This window comes from Quercus robur, chromosome 11, assembly GCF_932294415.1.
Source record: "Quercus robur chromosome 11, dhQueRobu3.1, whole genome shotgun sequence".
NCBI lineage: Eukaryota > Viridiplantae > Streptophyta > Magnoliopsida > Fagales > Fagaceae > Quercus > Quercus robur.
The window spans coordinates 6776986-6801846 of record NC_065544.1 but is presented as its reverse complement, the minus strand read 5'-3'; the positions used below and the strand labels follow the sequence as shown (position 1 = coordinate 6801846).

General features: G+C 35.6%; 1 protein-coding gene across 2 annotated transcripts; it reads right to left on the bottom strand.

The window, feature by feature from the left end:
- Window positions 1-1481: 1481 nt before the first annotated feature.
- Window positions 1482-23041, bottom strand: LOC126706997 (cyclic nucleotide-gated ion channel 1-like). 2 transcript variants are annotated; one of them, XM_050406583.1, is made up of 5 exons: window positions 22825-23041; window positions 16511-16555; window positions 14590-14972; window positions 3656-3723; window positions 1482-1727 (listed from the first exon to the last, which is right to left on the bottom strand). In XM_050406583.1, exons 2-5 carry the CDS (start codon window positions 16546-16548, stop codon window positions 1497-1499), a joined length of 720 nt encoding a protein of 239 aa, XP_050262540.1. In that variant the 5' UTR covers window positions 16549-16555; window positions 22825-23041; the 3' UTR covers window positions 1482-1496. The 2 variants fall into 2 exon arrangements, with proteins under 2 accessions (XP_050262540.1, XP_050262541.1); XM_050406584.1 differs by lacking the exon at window positions 3656-3723 and having other exon boundaries at window positions 1494-1727.
- Window positions 23042-24861: the final 1820 nt, after the last annotated feature.

Sequence of the window (24861 nt, the reverse complement as noted above, 5' to 3'; positions counted from 1 at the left end):
ACAGTTCATGAACATTAATCGGATTACCGGATTAAAAGGTATATATATATATATATATATATATATAAAAATTAAAAAAAAAAAAAAAAAAACAGTTTAAAGGTAAAGTGCACTTCAATGTTTGTAAAAGCATCAAGCACACTTAAGCGCATAAGCCTCTTGGAGCCTAAGCACAAAAAGCGCACTTGATTGAAGTGAAGCACACAATTTTCAAATATAATATTTCATAACTTCTAATAGAAATATTCGTAACATATTATTAAAATTTTTTTTAAAGGACAAAGTTTAGCTAAAAAAAATCAACATTACTATATATTTTGAAAATCTAACAATTGAATTACATGTTCTTTATGCTCTTAATACACATGTCAAATTTGTGCTAATTGAATATTATTTACTATATAATTTATAAGCTTATATTTTATGTATAATTTTAAACGATAAAAGCTTGTAATTTAAACAATTTATTGATGACATAACTATTATCTTTAATTTTCTAGAAATTTTGCAAGCAAGGAGGATGTAAGAAAAAAATATAATCCAATTGTGGATTTATCAAAATTTACCTCTAATTTTGTAGCTAAACTTTTTCCAAAAAATAATAATAGCCCAAAATTTCTATTTTTTACCTATTAGGGAAGTCAATTGTATAATGTTTGTAAATTCAATTTTTACCTAAGTTATTTCAATTCTTAAAATTTTTATATAGTTAATTGAAAACAATTATCAATGGTCAATATCATAATAATCTAGTCATAGAAAGTTTTATACATAATATTTTCTATATTTCTCTTGTGCTTTATAAAAGTACATGACCATGATATTTATAATCAAACGATGTATGCGGTTCAATCAACATACATCTAGAAGTCAAAAATAAAAAAGCACAAGAATTGTAAATTAACCTATCTTATGACACATAAATAAAAATAATAATTTGTGTGATACAACATCCTAAAGATAATAGTTGTGTAGTAAATCATTGGTCCATGTTATTTCTTTCAAGATCAAACAATTAATTTTGATGATCCATATCTTTTTTAGCAATAAAATAAAATAAAAACGTGCCTATGCTTGCTTTATTCTTCTTCAAAAAGCTCCAAAAAAAACATGCACAAGGCTTACCTCATTAAATGATCTATTTTTTGGCCTTGCAAAGCTTCGAGAGATTGGGCTTCAAGCTTTGAGCATAGGCACACTTTTAACAATAATGGTGCTTTACATGAAACCGGTTTTGACCACATGTAATTCGAATCCCTTAAGATATGAAACTACTTAATTTTAAGAGGGGAAACCTAAATAATAGTACCTAAGTACTATACCTAAGTTCTGGCCATAGTTATATAAGATCTAACTTTAAACCAACTTCTCAAAAAAAAAAAAAAAAAAAAAAAAAAACCCATCTCTCTCTCTCAAAGAGAGAGAGAGAGAGAGAGAGAGAGATGGGTTCAACACTTGCATACTTGCCAAGATTAAATTTAATGAATATGAAATTTCTACACAATCAAACTTACATGGCCGGCAATGATGTATAGAAAGAAATCCAGTGGACCTAGGACACATCGCCTTTCACCAAGAATCTCATGATTTGATCCCATATCCTTCCTTGGCAGGTAAATTTGAAAAACTCTTGGCCAATATTGGAAGAAAATAAAAATGTTTAAGATCTGTAATGTTTTTAAAGATTTCATGGCTCTCACGTCTAAGAGTATGCATAACATTACCACCTGAACAAATTACAAGTAGTTCCATGATTAGAGGCGCTGAATAAAATATAATTATGTGTAGGACAATGTAATTCAAAGAATATAGTATGGGTGTATAAGAAATTGCACCAAATTTCTGCTTTAAACTTATAATTATTCTATTTGAACCCTTTTGTTGTGGAAGAAAAACGTTTTATTTGTCAAAGAAATAATTTAGTTTTCCTTATAAAAGAATTAGTATTATTTGTCCATTAAAAATTAGGTGTTATTGCCGTATGTAGGCACCGCAATTAATAAGTAATTAAGAGTTAAATATATGCAAAAAAAAAAAAAAAAAAAAAAAGTGTTTATGTTTAGAGGTTGACAGATATCTTATCGGTTTTGTGGTCAAAAGATACAGGTGCACGATTTTTTGTTTATTTTTGTGGTCAAAAGATACAGATATCATATTTTTGTACGTTGGCGTAATTCGAATTAAAACAAACTTATAATGTGTTAGAGCGGTATCTAGGCACTGCTATTAATAAGTAATTAAAGAATTGAAACACATGCAAAAAACGTGATTGTGTTTGGAGGTTGATAGATATCTTTTTGGATTTTTGGTCGAAAGATACAGGAGCGTGATTTTTTGTTTATTTGTATGGGTGAACACATTGAGTATTGTTTGGGTCATATTTTTGTATTGTGGCATAATCTGAATCAAAACGCACTTTTTATGTATTTGAGTCTTAGTTTAAGTGTGTACAAATGGAATATATTGAAGACACAAGAAACTACTAAAGAACTGTTGAATCTGCTGCCTCGATATCAAGCTCGATCGACTCCACTGCAATGGCTTGGAGGTACGATAAAATTGCTTTCCTTAGATACTATTTTCCCCTATACTCAAGTAGCTTAAGGGTTATTGTAAACTTGCCCCCAACATACAACCAATCCTATTGGGTTTTACAAATTGCAACTTTGGAGAATACTAAATGTTTCTAAAAATTTTTGTTAGGGAGAATAATGAGAGTTTATACATTATATATAGACCATGAAAATTCAGAAATAAATGTTATAAGGGCTAAAAAAATGGTAAAAACAATCTCCAAATATTCATAAATGTTTAAATATGAAATGGTGCAACTCTTGGCAATAACTTTGTAAAAAAAATTGTAATCTCATAAGACATTTGGTCAATGAGTGTCTATTGGGTTTCAAACAAAAACTCTCGTAAGACATTTGTTAGATGTTCAATCATTCGAAAACACAATTTCAATCAACTCAACATCTATCCAAACATTATAAATGCATTTTCCACTTGATTTTCGATCATTTCTTTCACACTATCTCTTCTAAAGAGATAATAACACTTTCCAACTTGCAAAGTGGAATCAAACAACATTATTCCACTACCAAAGTGGGATCCAACTTGTATTACAACTTATTTAGATATACAAAATATCCACTGAAAAATTGGTATTTTGATTCTAGGTTGTTGCTAAATTTTATGCTTTCAGCTGCTCAGGAAGCGACTGGCTGCTCCTTCAACGCAGAGTGGATTCTAGGGGAAGGGCAAGGAATTCGAACAAACAGGGGGCAAGGAAACAGTCTGTTGTGTGTTATATCTATTAATTGACTCTTTTTCCCAATAAAATATTTGAGAATTTGTTTTCAGCTTAATGAGATTTAGGTTAATTTGTGTTTTTTAAAGGATTGTGAGTGCATTGATATTTGTAAGTTCGTAAGTGGGGTCTATAAAAATTTATCAAATGTGTAATACTTATCATTGATAATAAATTTTAATAGTTGTTGAATGTGAATGAAAACATGTGATTTGTTGAACTATGTTACATTTTTGTGTCGTTAAATTTCCGTTTACATGAATGTGCTTTTGTTAGTCCCAAACTACAAGAAGATTGAAAAAAGTATTTTGCAACTAAGAATTTAGCTTTAGTCTACTCCATTACCTGTGGGATGGGAAGAAAAACTAAAATGTCAAACAGAAGGTGTTGATGCAAGAAATATTTTCTGAGATCTGCATAAAGGAACCAGGATTTTAGTTTTCAGAGAGCCAAATTATAAATAATTATTTTTTAATTAAGAATTAAATATATACTTAGGGTCTGTTTGGAAACATTTTGTTTAGCTAAATCTAAGAATTTTTTGCTGAAAGTGTAGAAAAAAAAGTTGAAAAATAAGCTGAATAGTATAATGAGACTCATAAATAGTATCAAAAAGTACAGTAAGACCCATGAATAGTAGTAAAATTAAGCTAAAATTACAAATAAACTAAAATTGCAAAATAAGATAAAAATTTCAGCTCATCCCAAACGACCTCTTAGAGTTTGTTTGGGACTAGCTTATAAGCTAGCTTTTTGTTTTTTAGTTTTTTTTTTTTTTTTGGTTGGAACAGCTTTTTAAAACCTTTTTTTTTTCTTACTTTTTTAAAGTACAAGTATACTTTAACACACTTTCTACAAAAAGTTAAATAAGTTGTTCCCAAACAACACTAAAAAGCAAAATGCTAGCTTATAAGCTAGTACCAAATACACTTAAGATGCATTACTAAATACTATGAAAAAATTTGAAAGCTTGAAAAGTGTGAAAACACTAGAGCTCGTTTAGACCCCCAATTCAAATTATGGCTTAACTTAATACTAAGTGTGGAATAGTGTAAACGCAAGCAAACAAATAAGAGAGCTACTCTACTTCATAATTAAAACAACACTGCAGTAAAATGAAATAAACAAGAGTAGGGAAGAGAGATGCAAACACAGATAACACCGAGACATGTTATCGAAGAGGAAACCTTAGAACTCGGCGAAAAACCTCTCCACCGCCCTCCAAGCGAAAATCGATCCACTAGACAATCAGTTGGGATACATGGGTAAGCAAGAGACCCTCCAAGCCTAATCTACCCTCCGTACCTAAGCCCTCCAAGCTCTTACTCCAACAAGGCTGAAGATCCCGCAACAAGCTCCATGTTGCATCTACCATCCTTGGCTTCTTCCAATGTTTCCCAGCAGTACCAAAACCTCACTAGACACTCACAAAAGGTGTGGTAAGTGTTTGAGCTATTGACCTCTCAATAGTATGGAAATGGAGAGGTAAGAGATGAGGAAAATCCACAAACAAAGGTGTAGAGAATTGTTGGATTAATAATTTCTAGCTTTCAAGTGTTTTAGCTAGGGTTTTCTCTCAGAAGCTCTCTATTGCATTTGTGGGTAATGTGGGTATAAATAGTATAGGCACAAAAAGTATGTATTAGATTGGACAGGCTGACAGAACAGAATGTCTTGTGGGAAGGCCTTACTCGTGAGATACTCGCGAGACATAGCTGTCTCCATCTAGCCTGACTCTTCGCATTCCAGCATGTGCAGGGCATATGAGTTACTTCACGGGATGCTAAGTCGCGAGCTACCCGTGAAAACACTTCATTCTTCAATAGCTTGAGTCTTCACACTCTCTCTCACTATCACACAACCCTTACAATAAATTCCCACAACAAATACAGGGTACAAAAGATTGAATAAAATTACAATCAAATTTGACACGGAATAAAAGCCAACACAGTACAAATTTGTAAATCACAACTTTACAATCTCCCCTTTTGGCTATTCTGTGACAAAACCCCTAATAACAGACTCAAAACTTAAACGTGAGTTTGGGAACAATGGCAAAACTCACTCACACCTAATCTAGAAACTGTGAAGCCTTGCAATTTATACTTGTAACCTGAAACACTTGCACATAAACAAAACTTTCATTAAACTTATGACAAGTTGAACATAAGGTATGAACAAGAGCAAGCATAGTGTGATCAAGTATGTAAACAGTAGATATCATGCAAACAAACACTTGATCAAATAAGGGCAGTCATTAAAGAATGACTCTGATGAACATATAACAAGTAAGTGTTCATTTGGACATGTACACCAAAGCAATCACTTATGATTACTTGCATGTCCAATCGCATAACCAATGCAAAATACATGAAGTATATATGCATCTAGGAACAATCCTACTAAGGGCACAAGTGTGAAGTACTCAAGACATCTTAGCAATATCTAGAAGAACACAGAAAATGCTACACAAGCATTGGGAAAGTCACAAACACAATATACTGAATAAGCACTGAAAATAACTAAACCAACATGTGCTGAGGTTTTAAACAAAAGCAGTAAAAGCAAGCATAAACATAACCCAGTAGTTGTAAAAGCTAAATATAAGCACAAGTAAACCAAACATTAGTTACTGTCTTCTTCTCCCCTTATCACTACACTCCCCCTAACAACGACACCTTCTCCCCCTTTTTGTCACAAAATAGCTAGTCTTCATGTTCCTCTATCTTCCTCTGAATTTGGTCTAGTTGAGTCTGAAGTGATGTAAACTTGGTGTCAAAACAATTTTGTTAGGAGTACATGATGGTAGCTAGTCCGGATATCTTGGTATTAATCTCTTGGAGAGTATCCGAGATGCTGTCCAACCGTTCATCATAAACATGTGATGTAGAACTTGAGCTTTCCTGAGTAGCAGGAATTTCTTGCTTGGGATTCTTTTTAGTATGACTCATGCTTGCATGAAGAGTGCGAATAGAAATTGGACTTGGCCTTGGATAGGGGTGCTCATTTTCTGAGGGATAAACACCTTTGAGCTTCAAAATCTGTGAGATAAGGCAACGAAAAGGAATGCAATTTCTTGAGGTAGTCCGGTCAACTGTTTTTGCCAGAATATGGAAGATATGAGAACACACATCAATCTCGACATCAGAGATTAAATCATGCAAGAATAGTGCTCGACCAAGATTCATGAACCCAGTGCTGGACAGAAGGTAGAGGTTGCTACACATGATTATTGTAAGTAGTCTTAGTTCAGGAGAAAGAGACGCCACACTTATTGACTTCCCAGTGGAGGAAAATTCCAAATTAGTTCCTAAGGCTTCCCTAAGAATCTCTCCATCTGGATTCAGCTCGTCATATACCGGCGGTATGGGGAGTATTGGCCGATTGATGTGTAGGATTTCCGCCAAGTAAATCGGTGACACTGAGAAAATGAAACGTTTTCCTCTAACCCAACATTTAATCTCCTCTCCGTCAACAGTGGCATTGGCATAAAATTCTCTCACCATGTTCTCATAAGCATCCTCAAGAGTTGATAGAAGAAAGTTCCAATCCTTTGTGGCAAACCATATGAGAATATTGGTGTCACGTAGAGATAGCTGGTCAACAACTCTTTCAACTAACAGTGGAGCTTCCATAAAGTACTTCTCAAAGTTTTGAGATGCAGTATAAGATCAAAAATAGTTTTGATCAAAAATTCCAATTGATGATCGAGTCCTTTTTGGCTTTGGAGAGAGATTATCAACATCAATCATATGCTCGTTTCCTTTGTTGCAGCCTCCTTTCATAGATGAGCTTTTAAATGGAGACATCTGCACATCTGCACAAATGAGCATAGAAAAGAAATGAAACAAGTGCAAAAACACAAAAACAGAGCACAGAAACTTGATTAGATTCAAGTTAGTTCAAAACAAAATAGACAACAACTCAAAACATAACACAATATATGTAAAACAAAGCAGATGTTCCTAGAGATGCCTAAAGTGTGCACAGTATGTGCAAGGCATGGCATTTGAGAAAAAAGCAAGTTAAACACATCCAAAACATGTGAAACAAGTTCAATCAAAGAAAACTTAAGTAAAAGAACTCATTTGAGACCAACACAACCACAGGATGTCACTTGAACATTCTGTTAAGCACCTAGCATGCAACAATGCACAACAATGATGAAAAATGCACGAACATTTGGAAAAGTGTCTTAATACATGCTTAAAATGCCACATGGGGCCAACACAGATGCACAAATAGCAAATGGAACACAGCCCAATCAAAGATTTTAAAAAATATTCACTGGAAAAGGAAGCCCAACCCAATTTTCGAAAATCCCCAATTTTCAAAACTCTAAGCATAAATTCTGCATAATCTATGAAAAAACAATAGGAAAAATGTTTTAGAAACCATATCTTAAAGTTAAAAACACAGAAAACAAGCTTGGAATTGATGGGGTTTGAGTGAAATAGTGATTTGGGTTGAAAGGGGTTCGAGAGTCTTGTGCGAGGGAAATGAGAAATGTTAAAAAAAAAAACTATCACATCTGCTACATTAAGACTGAAAACACGTGTTTTTTGCAAGTTAGGTAGCGGCGAAGCAATCAGACAATCGCGAGAAGGACCACTAAAGCTTAAAACCTTTCGCGAGAAACTTTAGGTCGCGAGACAGTAGCAAGACAGTCACGATAGTTTCTATGTGATTTTGAGAAAAATTCAGTTTTTACCTAAAAACCATTTTGCGAGAAGAGGTTAGTCGTGACATACTCGTGAGGCAGTAGCGAGAGTTTCGGTATGAAAAATATAACTTTTGTTTTCCCTCATGCACCTTTCACGGGAAGTTCTAAGTCGCAAGCTTCTCACGAAATAACTCTGAACAAGTTTTTGATGAAAAACACAAAAATGCATTTTGAACAAAAACTAAAAGCTCGAAAGAATAAAATCACTTTCAAAAACAAATAAAACACTCAAAAATCTTTTTGGGTTTGATCATCAAGTACTTGAGCATACACATCACATTTGAACATATACAATCACACAAATGAGATAAGCATTCATTGAGACCAAGTCTTGTGTGTTGTGGGTGAGTATCAAGTGTGAAATAGTCCTTAGACTAGATTGAAGCTTCAATGATCAATTCAATCAAGTCATACACAACTAGTACTAAGTCAAGTGATCAATCTCAATTATAGAAATGAATATATATTACCTCCCACAAATTGATTACACAACTTAGAAGCTTTTCATTTGGCTTCTGCAGAAATCATGACATTTGATCCTTTCTGGATAAATACATCTCTTTTTGAGATCGGTGCATGAAATTTTTGATATTTTAACATTGAGGATTAACCTTTGGCTTTTTGAGCACCATACATTTCAATACAAAAGTCGCTTTCTCTTTTTCCTAGTCAAATACTAGTATATGCGACAGGCTTTTACAGCTCAATATCTCTTTTTCACTTTAAGATTTACATTTGGAGAGCTCAATTGCAAAAACAAAAAAATAATGTGGAAAGAGATATAGGCACAAGTCTATGCAAGTATCAAGACCATCAAAACAGTTGACCAATCATTCATGATAAACTTGAAGATCTATTTACAGCAATCACGCATAGTTTTCAAGATTTCTTCTACACAGATAGATGTGTATATAAAAACAAGCTAAGCTCAAAAATGCACTACACCATTAGTACGAAGGTACTAGGCCAAACTCACATGTGATATACACAAAGACTAGCGATCCAAACTTTTTGAAAATTTTTCAATTTTTATGGGTTTTTGAATTTTGAACACACTAAAAAATAGAATAAGAAAAGTAAGATCAACAGAAAAAGAATTGTAAACCAAAAAAAAAAAAAAAAAATACAAATATCAAAACAAGTGAGACCTAAGTACAGGATGAGCAACATGATCAAAATAGGTTCACAGAAGTGATAGAGTTCAAGGAATGATACCGACACCAATGGTCTTATGAAAGGACTCAAACCTTGGACCATCAAGAGGTTTGGTAAAAATGTTTGCCTTTTGGTTGTCAATGTTGATGAACTCCAAATACACAGTCTTTTCATCCACCAAATCTCGAATGAAATAATACCGGATCTTGATATGCTTTGATTGTGAGTGTTGGACTGGATTTTTGGACAAATTTATCGTACTCGTGTTGTCACAGAACACATACATAGTGTCTTGAGTGATTCCATAATCATGTAGAAGTTTCTTCATCCATAATAATTATGCACAGCAACTTGCAGCTGCAATGTACTCAGCTTCAGCCATTGATAGAGAAACTGAATTTTGCTTTTTGCTCATCCATGACACTAAATTATTTCCAAGATAGAAGCAACCACCTGAAGTGCTTTTCCTATCATCAATGCATCTGGCCCAGTCAGCATCAGAATATCCATCTAGGCACTCGTTCAAGTCTCTTGAATACCAAATTCCATAATTAGATGTGCCATTTATGTAGCGGATAATTCGTTTAACTGCTATCAAATGAGATTCTTTGGATGCTGCCTAAAAACGAGCACATACTTCTACACTGAAAGCAATATCTAGTCTGCTAGCAGTGAGATAGAGAAGACTACCGATCATGCTTCGATAAAGTGTTGGATCCACTTCTACACCTGCTGCATCACGACTCAGTTTTGCTAAAGAACTCATGGGAGTGGAAGTATGTCTCTTAGAGTCTAGGCCGAATCTTTTTACTAGATTTTTGGCATATTTTTCTTGAGAGATAAATATCCCATCGTCCCGTTGTTTCACTTGAAGCTCTAGGAAGTAGTTTAACTCTCCCACCATGCTCATCTCAAACTCCCTTTTCATTTCTTCTAAGAATTCATGAGTTAGGTGATCTATTGTGGATCCGAATACAATGTCATCCACATAAACTTGTGCAACAAGGAGAGATTTCTCATCTCTTTTGACAAACAAAGTTCGATCAGCTTGATCTCTCTTGAAACCACGATCCAAAAGGTATGTGGTGAGGCGATCATACCAAGCTCTTGGTGCTTGTTTCAGCCCATATAATGCCTTCTTCAGTCTTAACACATGATCCGAAAAATGAGAATCTTGAAACCCTTTTGGTTGCTCAACAAACACTTCTTCGTTCAAAAACCCGTTCAAGAAAGCACTATTTACGTCCATTTGATATAACTTGAAGTTCATAATGCATGCTATGGAAAGGAGAATTCGGATTGACTCTAGTCCTACAACTGGAGCAAAAGATTCATCAAAGTCTATGCCTTCAACTTGCGTATATCCTTGAGCCACCAATCTAGAATTGTTTCGAACAATTTCACCATCTTCATCAGTCTTGTTCTTGAAGATCTACTTGGTGCCGATTACGTGTGTATCCTTGGGCCTTGGTACCAACTCCCATACATCATTTCTAACAAATTGATGCAACTCTTGGTGCATGGATTCTACCCAATTCTCATCCTTCAAAGCTTCCTTTACTTTCTTTGGTTCAAATTGAGCAAGATAGCAGTTATATGTCACATGATTCACACTGTAGACAGGTTCTTTTCTTAACCGAACTCCATCATCTAATTCACCAATGATATTATTGAGGGATGATTAAGAATTACCCTTGATGATGGTCTTTCAGAGGTGGAGGGTTCCTCATCACGAAAGATTGAAGGTTGAACTTCAGGAGGGGTGAGTGGACTAGACGATCCTTAAGTTGATCTGGTTTCCCTTCTTGATATAGGAGGTGTAAACTCCTTGTTTGGTGATTCTTTCTCAACATCTTCACCTTGCGACATGTTGTCATCACCTTCATTTTCCTTAAGATTCGGTTCATCACTATCATCATCAATATGCTTTTCAGAGATAGTGTCATCGATGACAACATTTATTGATTCCATCACTGTCTTAGTGCGCTTATTGTACACTCTAAATGCTCGACTATTTGTTGAGTACCCTAGGAAAATCCCTTCATCATTCTTAGCATCAAATTTTCCAAGATTCTCCCTATCATTGAGAATGTAACACTTGCTTCCAAATACTCGAAAGTATTTCACCTTCGGCTTCTTTTCTTTCCAAATTTCATATGATGTCTTCTTTGTTCCTACAAGAAAGTAAATCCTATTTCCAATGTGACACGAAGTATTCGCTGCTTCAGCCTAAAACTTCTGTGGAATGTTTTTGTTTAGTAACATTACTCTTTCCATTTCTTGAATCACTCAGTTCTTTCTTTCAACCACTCCATTCTGTTGTGGAGTTTTCGGAGCTGAAAATTCCCTCTTGATGCCATGTTCATTGCAGAATGCTTCAAACTTTGCATTTTCAAATTCCTTCCCATGATCACTTCTGATTTTAAGTATGGGAACTCCCTTCTCATTCTACAGCCTTTTGCATAGCCTTTCCATCTTGTCATATGCTTCCGACTTCTCTCTAAGAAATTCCACCCAAGAGTATCTTGAGAAATCGTCAACCACCACCATAATATAGCGCTTTCCACCCATGCTTTCTATCCTTGTTGGATCCATTAAATCCACATGTAATAACTCCAAGGGGCAAGAAGCAGCAACCACATTTACTTTCGGATGGCTTGACTTTGTTTGTTTTCCTAATTGACATGGACCATAAATGTTCTTCTCAATTTTTCCAAACTTTGGTAAACCAATCACAGCTTCAAGTTTTAAAACTTTTGCCACTTGTTTATAATTAGCAAGTCCAAGTCTTTGATGCCACAACTCCAAAAGATTCACTCGAGCACTTTGACATGGTATGCTTGGTTTGGGAATGACCCCATAACAATTGTCAGTTGTTCTAAGTCCCTTCAAAACCTGAACTCCTTCTTCATTTAGAATTAGACATCCTTTCTTTGAGAATTGGACTAAGAAATCTTCATCACAAATCTAAGTGATACTCAGCAAGATCACTTTCAATCCATTAATGTATAGCACATCAATTAACAGAGGCAGTCCTGGAATATCCACGATTCCCTTTCCAAGAACTTGTAAGTGAATACCATCTCCAAATGTCACAAAGCCATCTTCCTTCTCTTTAAGAGTTTTGAACAAAGATTTGTCTCCAGTCATATGTCTTGAACAACCACTGTCAAGATACCACAAACATGAATTAAATACTTTCAATGCGGTATGAACAAGAAGACAAGCATGAGATAGGCATTCTTGACCATCAAAGCAGGATTCATTTTCCTTTACTTCATCCATCGATGAGTGAATCTTTCTTTTAAGAAAATCAAGTTTGTCACACAAACGTCTATTCTTTTTCTTGTATTTGTTGATTAAGGCATTTGACTCACACAAACTATTATGAATATTATGATTCTTATGAACTAGTAATTTTAGCATGTGTATAAAGATTCTAGCATGTTTCTTTGACTTGAATAACTCTAAAAATTCATTGCTAGAACAAATTTCAACACTGCTTATAGAGTCCTTTTCACAAACACCTTTACTATGCTTCATGTTGGCCTTTACCATATCACTTTCCATGGCAAGCCAAGAGGGTCTAGGATTACACTCAGGTATTTAAACCACAGCGAGTGTACCAGCTCTAATACCAATTGGAAGCTCGAAAAGTGTGAAAACACTAGAGCTCGTTTAGACCCCCAATTCAAATTATGGCTTGGTTGTTTTTACACTAACTTAATACTAAGTGCGGAATAGTGTAAATGCAAGCAAATAAACAAGAGAGCTACTCTACTTCATAATTAAAGCAACACAACAGTAAAATGAAATAAACAAGAGTAGGAAAAAGAGATGCAAACACAGATAACACCGAGACCTGTTATTGAAGAGGAAACCTCAGAACTCGGCGAAAAACCTCTCCGCCGCCCTCTAAGCGGAAATTGATCAACTAGACAATCAGTTGGGATACATGGGTAAGCAAGAGACCCTCCAAGCCTAATCCACCCTCTGTACCTAAGCCCTCCAAGCTCCTACTCTAACAAGGTTTCTCGGAACCGTGTCTTGTCTAGCTCTCCAGATCCCGCAACAAGCTCCATGTTGCATTTGTCATCCTTGGCTTCTTCAATGTTTTCCAGCAACACCAAAACCTCACTGGACACTCACAAAAGGTGTGGTAAGTGTTTGGGCTATTGACCTTTCAATGGTATGGAAATAGAGAGGTAAGAGATGAAGAAAATCCACAAACAAAGGTGTAGAGAATTGTTGGATTAACAATTTCTAACTCTCAAGTGTTTTAGCTAGGGTTTTCTCTTAGAAGCTCTCTATTGCATTTGTGGGTAATGTAAGTATAAATAGTGTAAGCAAATAAAATGTGTATTAGACTGGACAGGCTGGCAAAACAAAATGTCTCGCGGGTGTCTCGCTAGAAGGCCTCACCCGTGAGATACTCGTGAGACAGAGCTGTCTCCATCTGGCCTGACTCTTCGCATTCCAGCATGTGCAGGGCACATGAGTTACTTCGCGAGATGCTAAGTCGCGAGCTACCCACAAAAACATTTCATTCTTCAATAGCTTGAGTCCTCACACTCTCTCTCACTATCACACAACCCTTACAATAAATTCCCACAACAAATACGTACAAAAGATTGAATAAAATTACAATCAAATTTGGCATGGAATAAAAGCCAACACAATACAAATTTGTAAATCACAACTTTACAAAAGTAAAACTAGTATCAATTCAATTCAATATAACAATATATAAACAAACGAAAAGACAAATAATTACTACTCAATGCATTTCAATCAGTCATTTATCAAAAAGAAAAATAATTATTACTCAATGCATTTCAATCAATCATTTATCAAATGGAAATTTGACGCTCTTTTAAACACAAGAAATCATTTATGATATAATTGATTCTATATTAAACTCAGGGTAATTTTCCTTTCAATGAACAAAATCAAGTAGTCCTTTAAACAATCAATTTCCATAAGAGTAACTAGTAAGCATAATTACAATCACTTTATAAACAAGTTGGTAGATCTTTATCTTTAAATCACTATCAACCATTTGGTACCATTCAAAAAGAAATGGTGAATAATTTTTATAAAAAAAAAAAAATTATATATATGTGCGTGTACTTCAAATTTACTACCATTCCATCAAAATTTTGAAGAAGAAAAAACACACACTTGGACACCTGTACATGCAACATATATAAGATCAAGAAAGCAACTTAGAATAAATATTTAGTAAAAAAACTGGAGGGTGTAGTTTGGATTGTTGATATCATTATTTTTTTTCTTATGTTCTTACTATTATTTAACTAGGTTCATTTTATTTATTTATTTTTATTGGAGAGATATTAGGTAGATTACAATTCAGATAGCATGTAATTATGTTGATATTTACCTTTAACAGGTGTTGAGTGGGAGGAGTCGATTGGGTCAGTGGAGGCCATGGTCTCCGTTGGTCTTGACGCGGCTCCTTTTCTTTCTGCGTGTAACTTATTTTTTAATTTTCTTCTATATTTCCGAAATTGGTTGCCTAAAAACCCAGTATGAAATCGCAGCACTAGGTAACTGATATCAAGGAAAGATCGCAAAACTATAGCTGTGATCCCCAACTTTCTGTCTATCTCAACGCATTTCTTGTATTCATTGATCATGAGACCATACAAGAACAAGGGTTCCAGTGATAATGCGATCATGCGCACCAATATAATTATTATATTCCAATCCCATGGAAATGCAACTTTGCCAACCTCGGGAGCCTGCTCTTCGATATCATTTATCCTAAACAAACAGCATGGCAAACATAAAATTAGCTTATATGACTCTTATCTTATGTACGATGCAGAAGAACCCCAAAAATACAAAACCATAAATTCCCCCACTCCCCACTGGCGGTTTTCTTAATGGCTTTTCAGTGGAATGTCAATATTGGAGAGCCCAACTCTAACTAGTAGAAGTAACTACATCTATTCATCTATTCGATTCTATGGTGGTGTGAAATGAGAAAGGAGAAACTAGAGAGTCCATTTAAAATATTTGACTATTGTGCCCATAGTTTAAAAAAATGGTACAGTCAAAGTATCAGAATAGAAAATGGTTCTCAGTTTTATGGTCAGACTAGAGTCAAAGTCAAATAAATAATTTTATAACTATTTATTGTAACTAAAAAATTGAATAATAGTAAAAAATTAAACATTGGTATGTAAGCTCAAATAATAGTTTTTAATGTTTAAATACTGAAAACTGTAAACCCAAAAAGAAAGGTGGGTTTGGTAGGAGTCTTTATCAAGAATGTTGAATCACAATTCTCAATTTAGGTTGTTTAAAATATGTATTTTTAAAATTCATCTATACCAGTTTTTAGTTTTCAATTAACGTTGTTGAATGTTCTTTTTGTAAATAAGTTAACAATTGTGGGGCCCATTGACAAGACCAAACTCTTTCTTTTTTCTTTCTTTTCTCTCACAGGCCCACCACTTTGTCCTTCTCTCTTCTCTTATTCTTTCTTTTTCTCTCTCCTTAAATAAAATAGTATTTTTTATCACTTGTTTAAAAAAACACATACACGTACTAAACACACAATTATATATATATAATTTTTTATATTTTAGAATATATTATTTGAAACATAGTACCAAATACATTTTTTGCATTGTGAATACTTTAAACACGTGTTTTTACAAAAAATTTTAAACCATAGTTTTCACACCATTTTGAACAGTAATACTTAAACACCACTATCAAACATATCCTAACTTACCAACATTTGAACACCACTTCACAAAATAATAATAAAAACATATAAAGGCAGCCACAACCCCAAAGCCCACTACAAAATATTTTAATTATTTTTTAATATTTCAAATAACAAAAAGTAAGTGCACCAATGAGTGGCAATATCATTGCCCATTTGGTATTTTTTCCGACCACATATCCTACACTTAAGCATGTATTGGTGTAGGCATTTTGCTAAAATGCTAAATTTATCATCAAAATATAGCAAAAGTAAGACTCATAAATAATATCAAAAAGTGTAGTGGGATCCATAAATAGTAGAAAAATTAGTTAAAAGTGTAGATAAGCTGAATTTTTTCAGATCATCCAAAACGGATGCCTAATAGTAACCAATTTAGAAATATGTTAGACTAGTAAAAAAAGACAAGTGTTATTGTAAGAACATAAAAAGAGGCAATAAAAGAATAATAATTAACTAAATATGATTAATTAATTTGAAAGGATTTACAGTATTTTGAATAGATATTAAAGACACAATAGATAAGGTAAAAAAAAAAATGATGTCAAGAGCTAAGGAAACTAACCTCGTGCTATTCCCTCGCTGATGTGAACGAGAATTCATAACTAAATATTAATAAAAAGCTAAAAGGTTACCTGTAAAAAATAGTTGAGAGAGAATGGAAGCTGAGTACTGCAATGAACCACCAAGATCAAGTGAGGAAGAAGATGAGTTGGGACGCAATGTTAAGAAATTCAAAGAAAGCAGTGGAGCTAAGCAGTTTAATTCGCCCCAGAATACTATCAGTTATAAGGATAGTCTTGTGGGAGACATTCCTGGAGCCTATGAGCAAGCTTTTAAGTTGGATAATGTGTGGAATGATGGAGAGGAGTCGGATACAGAAGTGGAACCCCTCATTGAAGGAATGGCAGAAGTGAAGCTATCTAAGGAGACTAAGGCTCGCATAAGGGCCCCATGGTCAAAGGCTTTAATAGTGAAAGTGTTTGGTAGAATTGTTGGATTCAACTATCTCACTTTCAAGCTTAATGCATTACGGAAACTTGCAACTAGGATGGACTGTGTTAATCTTGGGAAGGATTACTTCTTGATTAAGTTTTATTGTTCAGATGATTATGATAAAGTGCTTTGTGGAGGCCCTTGGTTTATTGGTGAGCACTTCTTGGCCATCAAGCCTTAGGAACCTTACTTCAGAGCCTCAGATGATTATCTAAAGTCTGTTGCTGTGTGGGTAAGGTTTCCTGAATTACCTATTGAGTTTTATGATATGGAAGTATTGAAGGAAATAGGTAATGCTATTGGCCCAATGCTTCGTATTGATTCATACACGGCCACTGGATCACATGGTAGCTATGCAAGGCTCTGTATACAAATTGACCTGGATAAGCCCTTAATCAATTCCATCAGGATAGGTAGGTTGGTGCAACAGGTAAAATATGAAGGTATTTCTTCCTTCTATTTTTGCTGTGGGAGTCTTGGGCACAAGCAGGAGAACTGCTGTTATCAGGTTAAGGAAAAAGAAAATAATGGGCGTGCTGTAGAGAAGAGTCCGAATCAGTTACAGGAGGAAGATAAGCCAGATGATAGTGTTGTAGAGAAAAGACCGAACCAAGTTAGTGAGGAGGAAAAGTTAGATCCTAACTTTGGTCCGTGGATGTTGGTTACAAGGAAAAGGAGTTCGGTTAGAAATGGACGGTCCAGATCATCCTTTGGGAATGAGTTTAAGGATGATGTCAATCCAAGGGGCATAAGTGTCCAAAGGGGTGAAAACTTAGAGGGTAGTTCAGCCATTCCCATTAAAGAAAGAGTGTTGTCCACTCAATCTGAGCACACTCGTGCTATGAGAAGCGATCCTGTCCAAGGGATAGCACCGAATAAAGATACGGGAAATTTGGAGATTAGGTTCAGTGCGTCAAGTCCAAATCAGGGGGATGGGGTGATACGAACTGATGGGAAGCTTTAGATGGGTTTCTCGGGCTTAGGTACAAGAAGCAATAGAATTAATGGAGGGAAGGGCCCTAAGTCATTAAAGAGACAGTACCCATCTTCTTTTGCGTCTTCACAGAGAGCTGGGTCTTCCAAAAATCTGCAGAAAAGAGAGAATGGAGGGGTTGTGGGTCGAAGCAGTCCGAGAAGGAATGGTTGGGCGATTTGGCATCAGAGCAGGCTAGTGAAGGTTCCAGACGAAGTCGTTCTCCAAATAAGGGCATCTCCGACGAAGGACTTGGAGTGGTGCGAAGGGGAGTGGGGTCCAGTGTGGAAGAATATCTTCCTAATCACTCCGGAGAGCTGCAGAACAGGGACAATTTTGCTGAATCATCTGGCATGGGGTCTAACGGCCAATCCTTGGTGGAACTTCATAACGGACGTGCCTTTAATTTCATGGGAGGAGTCCGAAGCCTTGAGTAAGCAAAGAAGGCCATCGATGGTGCCACACTTCGACAAATCCGGATGGTTGATTCAGGAAAGGAAGTTAGTGGACGAGAGGGGTATGGCGACAGCACTAATGGGGAACCAGCCAATGCTGAAACTAATTCAGATTCTCATTCCGATGGAGGAGTGCAATGTGTTGATAAGTTGCAAGGAAGATGTGATGGGAATATTGAAGTACATGATGATATGGAAACCTGAGTGGAAGCACTTGAAGGACTTGTTGAGGAGGCTAGGATGGAGTATGGTGGAAGCTGCAATGATGAATCCTAGTCGTGTTGAGATTCCAATGGGTCAATTTGTGAAGATGAACATTCTAATGTGGAATTGCAGAGGTGCATTGAATCCGGATTTTAAGAGGAGGGTGTTTGAAATGGCTGTGAACCATCATCCGTCGATAATGGTTATAACAGAGACTAGAGTGGGGGGTAGCAGAGCTGAGAAGATCATTGATGCGCTTCCCTTTGATGGCTTTATCACCACGGATACTATTGGGTATACGGGTGGATTATGGATTTCGTGGAGAAGAGAAGATGCGGAAGTTAATCTGTTATCAGCAACAGAATAGGAAATACATGCGACGGTTAAGGTATGTACTTCAAACCTTTCTTGGTTATTTACAGCAATATATGCTAGCCCTCGTTTAGCTGAGAGGAGAATCCTGTGGTCTAAAATAGAAAAGGTTGGGCAATTGCATAATTTTCCTTGGTTAATGATTGGGGATTTTAATGAAATTCTTGGTGGAGAGGATAAATTTGGGGGGAACCAAATTAATTTAAACAGGGCCTTTGAGTTTAAAGAATGTCTAGATTCGTGCAATTTTGTGGATCTTTGGTTTACTGGCCCTAAATATACTTGGACTAATAAAAGGCAAATTTCGGATTTGATTTTGGAAAGATTGGATAGATGCTTTGCCAATCCAATCTGGAGAATTTTGTACCCTGAGGCGGTAGTTACCCATCTTCATAGAACCTTCTCTGATCACCATCCTGTTTTGATTGAATTATGGAAACCTAATGCTAATGGTTTGGAGCGGCCTTTCCGCTTCCAGACTATATGGCTACTTCATCTAGATTTCTATAGGATCGTTAGAGAAGCTTGGCCAGAAGGTGCTAATTAAAAGTGGCCACTATTGATTTTATTAGGAAGGCCAAGAAATGGAATTTTGAGGTTTTTGGTAATCTTTTTGCGAAGAAAAAGAGGGTGCTAGCCAGGTTGAATGGTACTCAAAAGGCTTTGGCTAACAATCCTACTGAATCTCTTATGAGGCTTGAAAACCAACTTATTGAAGAGTACTCCTATATTTTGCTTCAAAAAGAGGAGTTTTGGGCCCTTAAGTCTAGGATTAATGCTGCTGCCTTTGGGGGTCGGAACACCTCTTATTTTCATATGAATACAGTGGTGAGGAGACAAAGGAATAAAATAAGGTGTTTGAAGGATGGTATGGGCGAATGGATAGTTGAGGAATAGACAGTGAAGGAGCATATTTTAAAGGGGTTTATGAAGCTTTATTCTACGGGTTTGGAGATGTCCTACAGATGTTCTGTTGTTTCTGAATTCTCAGGTAGTTTTCTCTCTGAAGTAGATAGGAGTTGGATGGGAAGGGAAGTGTCAGATGAAGATGTGAGGAGTGGTTTGTGGGCTTTGAAGCCTTTTAAAGCCCCAAGGCTGGATGGTCTCCATGTTGGCTTCTATCAGCATTTTTGGCATGAGGTGGGGAACTTAATTTGTGAAGAGGTAAAAATATTTTCAAGGATGGTATAGTTCCGGACCAACTCAATGATACGCTTGTGACATTAATTCCGAAATGCAAAAGCCCTGAATCTCTGAATAATTATAGACCGATTAGTCTTTGCAACTCGGTTTATAAAATTGTCTCTAAAATTCTAGTGGAGAGGATCAAATCTTATCTTAATAAGCTTGTATCTCCTATCCAAATGGCATTTGTGCCAGGAAGGAAAGGATTAGATAATATTTTAGTCGCTCAAGAACTTTTCTATGCTTTGGATAAGAAAAAAGGCAAGGAGGGGTACATGGTCATAAATGTTGATTTGGAGAAAGCGTATGATAGAATGGAATGGTGTTTTATACACAAAGTTCTTTAGGCTTTCCATTTTCCTCAAAATCTGATTAGGGTGATAATGAGTTGTGTTACCTCCACCAAGGTGTCTATTTTGTTTAATGGAGGGAAGTTGGAGGCTTTTAATCCTTCAAGAGGCCTTTGACAAGGAGAACCTTTATCGCCGTATCTCTTTATTCTGTGCATGGATTACTTAGGCCACTTAATTGAGAAGAAATGTATGGAGGGAGTGTGGAAGCCTTTGAAAGCCTCAAGAGAGAATATAGGTATATCCCACCTCTTTTTGGCGGACAATTTACTTCTTTTTGCTAAAGTAGACGAGGATGGAGAGGTCAAGAATCTACTTTTCCCCTAATGTGCAAGCTGAAATCAAGAGTGGAGTCTGCTCAAGGTTGGGAATTCAAGCCACGATGAATATTGGGAATTATCTTAGCTTCCCAATCAAACATAAAGGGGTTCCAAGAAATAGAATAAACTTTATAGTTGAGAGAGTTATGAGCAAGCTGGCTGGTTGGAAGACTAGGTTTCTTTCCTTTGCAGGCAGATCGGTATTAGTGAAATTAGTCATGTCTACTATTCCGAATTATGTAATGCAGGTCGCTGCCCTTCCTATTGTGACAAATTGGAAAAAATTAATAGGGACTTCTTGTGGGGTTCAACAAGTGAAAAGAGAAGACTTCATTTAGTAGGGTGGGGCAAGATTATTAGGCCGAAGGAAGAGGGAGGCCTTGGAATTCAAGCTGCTAAATTTAAGAACTTGGCATTATTAGCAAAGCTAAATTGGTGGCTGAATCAGGAAAAAGAAAGTCTATGGGCGAAGGTATTTCTAAAGAAGTATTGTTCAACGGATAGAAGGAAAGCTAAAGACTCGGAAAAGTTGCCATGTTCTCCAAATTGGAGAGCCATAAAAGCTGGGTTTCAGACCTTTGCTGAGGGTATTTGTTGGGGGGTTGGGAATGGAGAAAGAATTAAGCTTTGGGCGGATAGTTGGATAAGGGGATGCTCATTGAGAGAACTGATTGAAGGCCCTTTGACTCCAAGGGAGATGGATATGAAGTTGTCAGAGTTAATTCTTGATTCGGAGCAAGGGTGGAAGTGGGATGCTCTATCCTTTGAGTTGCCGGTTAGTATTAAAGATAGGATTAAAGCTATTCCAAGGCAGCTGGTCGGAAGAGGAGAAGATGTGATTATGTGGAAGCATACTAAGGATGGAGAGTTTACTACAAATTCTGCCTATGCTTGGCTGAATGGATCTCAACAAGAGGACACTAATTTCCAAGGGTAGTGGATATGGAAGATAGATATGTTGCCAAGGATTATTAATTTTCTTTGGCTGTGTATGCATAACAGTCTACCTGTTAGATCTGTTTTGGCTATGAAGGGTATAACATGGGAGAGTTGCTGCCCTTTGTGTAACAATTTTCCGGAAACTATTAGTCATTTGTTGAAAGAGTGTGTGGTGGCAAAAGATTTCTGATTTAAACTTAAGGTTCCCCCTGAAATGGTTAGTTCCTTTGCTGAAATGGATTTGCTTGAATGGCTAAAAGTTAATTGCCAAAGTAAGATGTTACATTACTCATTTGTGCCGTGGTCTTATGTTTTTTCTTTTGCAATTTGGAATTTGTGGAAACATAGAAATGGCATGGTGTTTAATAATAATATTGTGAATGGAAGCTTACATAGTGTTAGTAAAAGTCAAGCCTTGGAATATTACTACTGTGTGGGTAAGATTAGGAGTCAAAAGAATAAGGTGGTTTGTAATGTCAGGTGGGAAAAACCTCCCTTAGGATGGTGTAAATTAAATATTGATAGGGCTTCCTTTGGTAACCTGGGAAAGGCAGGAGAGGGGGGGGGGGGGGGGGTTATAAGAGATAGTGAGGGTAGATGGTTGAGAGGCTTTGCTCGGTCTATAGGCTTCACAACCAGCATTATAGCAGAATTTTGGGCTTCAAGGGACGGTTTATTGCAGGCTGTTCAGATGGGAGTGCAGAAGCTTGTGATTGAATTAGATGCTAAGGTGGTTGTTGAGCTGGTGCAGTCTTACTCTCCCTCTAATGCTTTTTGTTCCTCCTTGCTAGCTGATTGTAGGTCGCTTCAGGGCAAGTTTCAGCACTACAGGGTGCAGCATGCATTCAGGGAAGCGAATAGAGTTGCTGATGCTATGGCTAAGATAGGTGGAGTGATGCAAGACCATTTTGTAGTTTGGGATAACCTCCCATTTGATGTAATTTCAGCTTTTGTGTATTCTGATACTATTGGAGAAACTCTATGTAGGCTTGCTGCCTCTAACTTAGCCATTTTGGCTTAGTTGTTTTTTAATAATATTTCCTATTAACCAAAAAAGAAAAAGAAAAAAAGAATTCGTAACTAAAGCTTATCAAGGAAACGATGTCCAAAATAAATAATCAGCCTTTAAACTATGTGTAGGCCCAGCCAACTTAAACAGGAAAATCTGAATCTTGATCCCTGGAGAAATGGGAAACAGATTAGACAAATAAGGCAAATTTCTTTTTCTTTTTCTTAAGTTTTTTTCTCGAGAGAAGCAAAAGATTTTCACCAAATGGTGTTACTAGCTTGTGAAGTGTGAGAAGTTGGCTTTGTAATGGGATTTTAAGAGTGCTCAGAGGCAGACGCAAGTAATAATAAGCAAGAGCAAATCCTGGCTGCTAATGTTGTCTAGTACTGGCGCGTGAAGTGTGAGAGTCAGTCACAATGGTCAATAGTCTTCTAATGTTGTCCTATTTCAGCAAGTCTTTGTTTTTTGTTTTTTTTTTTTTTTTTTTTTTTTTTTTTTTTTTTTTTTTTTTTTTTTTTAATAAAACAAGACCCGGTCAACTCCATCTGCTCAGACTAGTAGTGTGTGTAGTCTGGACCATGGTCCATGGACAACGGTCTAGTCTTTCTTTAGCATTGACTTCTTCTCTAACCAATAAGAACTCAATTTTAAACTTCGTGTTTTACAGCTACATTTAACTCACCCTCAAAAACAGGCCAACTTGAATGTATTTTTGCAAGATTGCAACTTTATTTTATTTTATTGTTTTTCATTATATAGGTAGGCACTAGGCAGTAGCAAGTACGAGTCAATTGGTTATAAATTACGGCAACCTAATTCAACAACTTTTGATTTGATTTTAAAATCCTAAATTATTTCACAGTTTGTTGCCACAACTTTAATGAGGTAAATTATGAGTAATTATAAAATAAATCTACAAAATTAATAATAATATTTTATAAATTTTTTTATATGGGAACATTTTTTCAAAAAAAATCTTATTTTCATTAGATAATTACGTAGTTAATGGCAATATTTTAATAGAATTAGTGAAAGCAAGGCCAGCCTCAAGCATATATAAGTAAGTGATGCAATATCCTAAGCCCCCAAATAAAATAAGGTCCCCAATTTTAACTAATACAATATAATATTTTTTATTTTAATTTAGAAAAAAATTTTAAGTCCTTTTATTGGTCAATAAAATGCATCAAAAAGGCCTCACTATATCCCAAAATAAAGAAAATTAAAAAGGAAAAAAAACAAAACAAAACAAAATTAGTCAAAATTCTGCTAACAAATTCATAGGAGACAAATTCATTAACTCATTCTTGAAATTCGCTAATAATACAACGTAAATATCTTGAAATATACTAAAATAGAGATTATAAATCACTAAAAAAAAAAAAACTCTCTGTCACGCTCATACCCATATTGCTATGCAATCATGAAATCTCCACTAACAAAGGATGAAACAATTAAGATTTCTGGAAGTTTATTCACAGATGAAATTGATAGGACAAAACATTTCTTCATCCCTCTATTCTCTGAGGACAAATAAAATACTTAGAAATCACATTAAAGTATCACATAAATGAACTTCATCACAAAAAAGTGGTTCAACTCTGATGCAGATTGGTTAAGAAAGAATAAAATATTTTAATATTTTAATATTTTATGTTATTTTCTTTTTCCTAGTTGAATTAGGATTTTAATTGTTTTTCTTTTCCAAGTTAAATTATTTTTCCTAGTTAAATTGTTTTTCCTTTCTCAAGTAGAAGTATGTTTATTCTTTCTTTTCCTAAGGTTTATTATTTCTTTTCCTAAAAGGAGTAGGAGAAATTCTATTTCTACAAATACTCTTTATGAAGGGGTTGATTATTGATATTATGCGTTGATTAATAAAAGTTTGTTAGAGATGTTTTCTCTATTATTTTGCCTACTAGCCTAATGTTCTTGTGGAACTTAGGTTTCGTGGAAGAATTGTAGTAATTGTGTGTTACAAATTCTGCTTCTACACTCCTACGCTGCATTAGTTGGTATTAGAGCCAGGCCAGGTTCCTACTATGGCACAAAGAGGAGTACATGGGGGAAAACCTGTTGCCATAGATGACGTGTATGAATGCGATGAGGTTGC

Excerpts from the sequence above, each read along its gene's own strand:
- LOC126706997 (XM_050406583.1), bottom strand. The coding sequence starts at position 16,548 with ATGAATTCTCGTTCACATCAGCGAGGGAATAGCACGAG. Across the intron at positions 3,724-14,589 it reads CCACTCAACACCTGTTAAAG|ATCTCAGAAAATATTTCTTG; the intron begins GTAAATATCAAC and ends TCCTTTATGCAG. Across the intron at positions 1,728-3,655 it reads TTTTTCTTCCCATCCCACAG|GTGGTAATGTTATGCATACT; the intron begins GTAATGGAGTAG and ends TAATTTGTTCAG.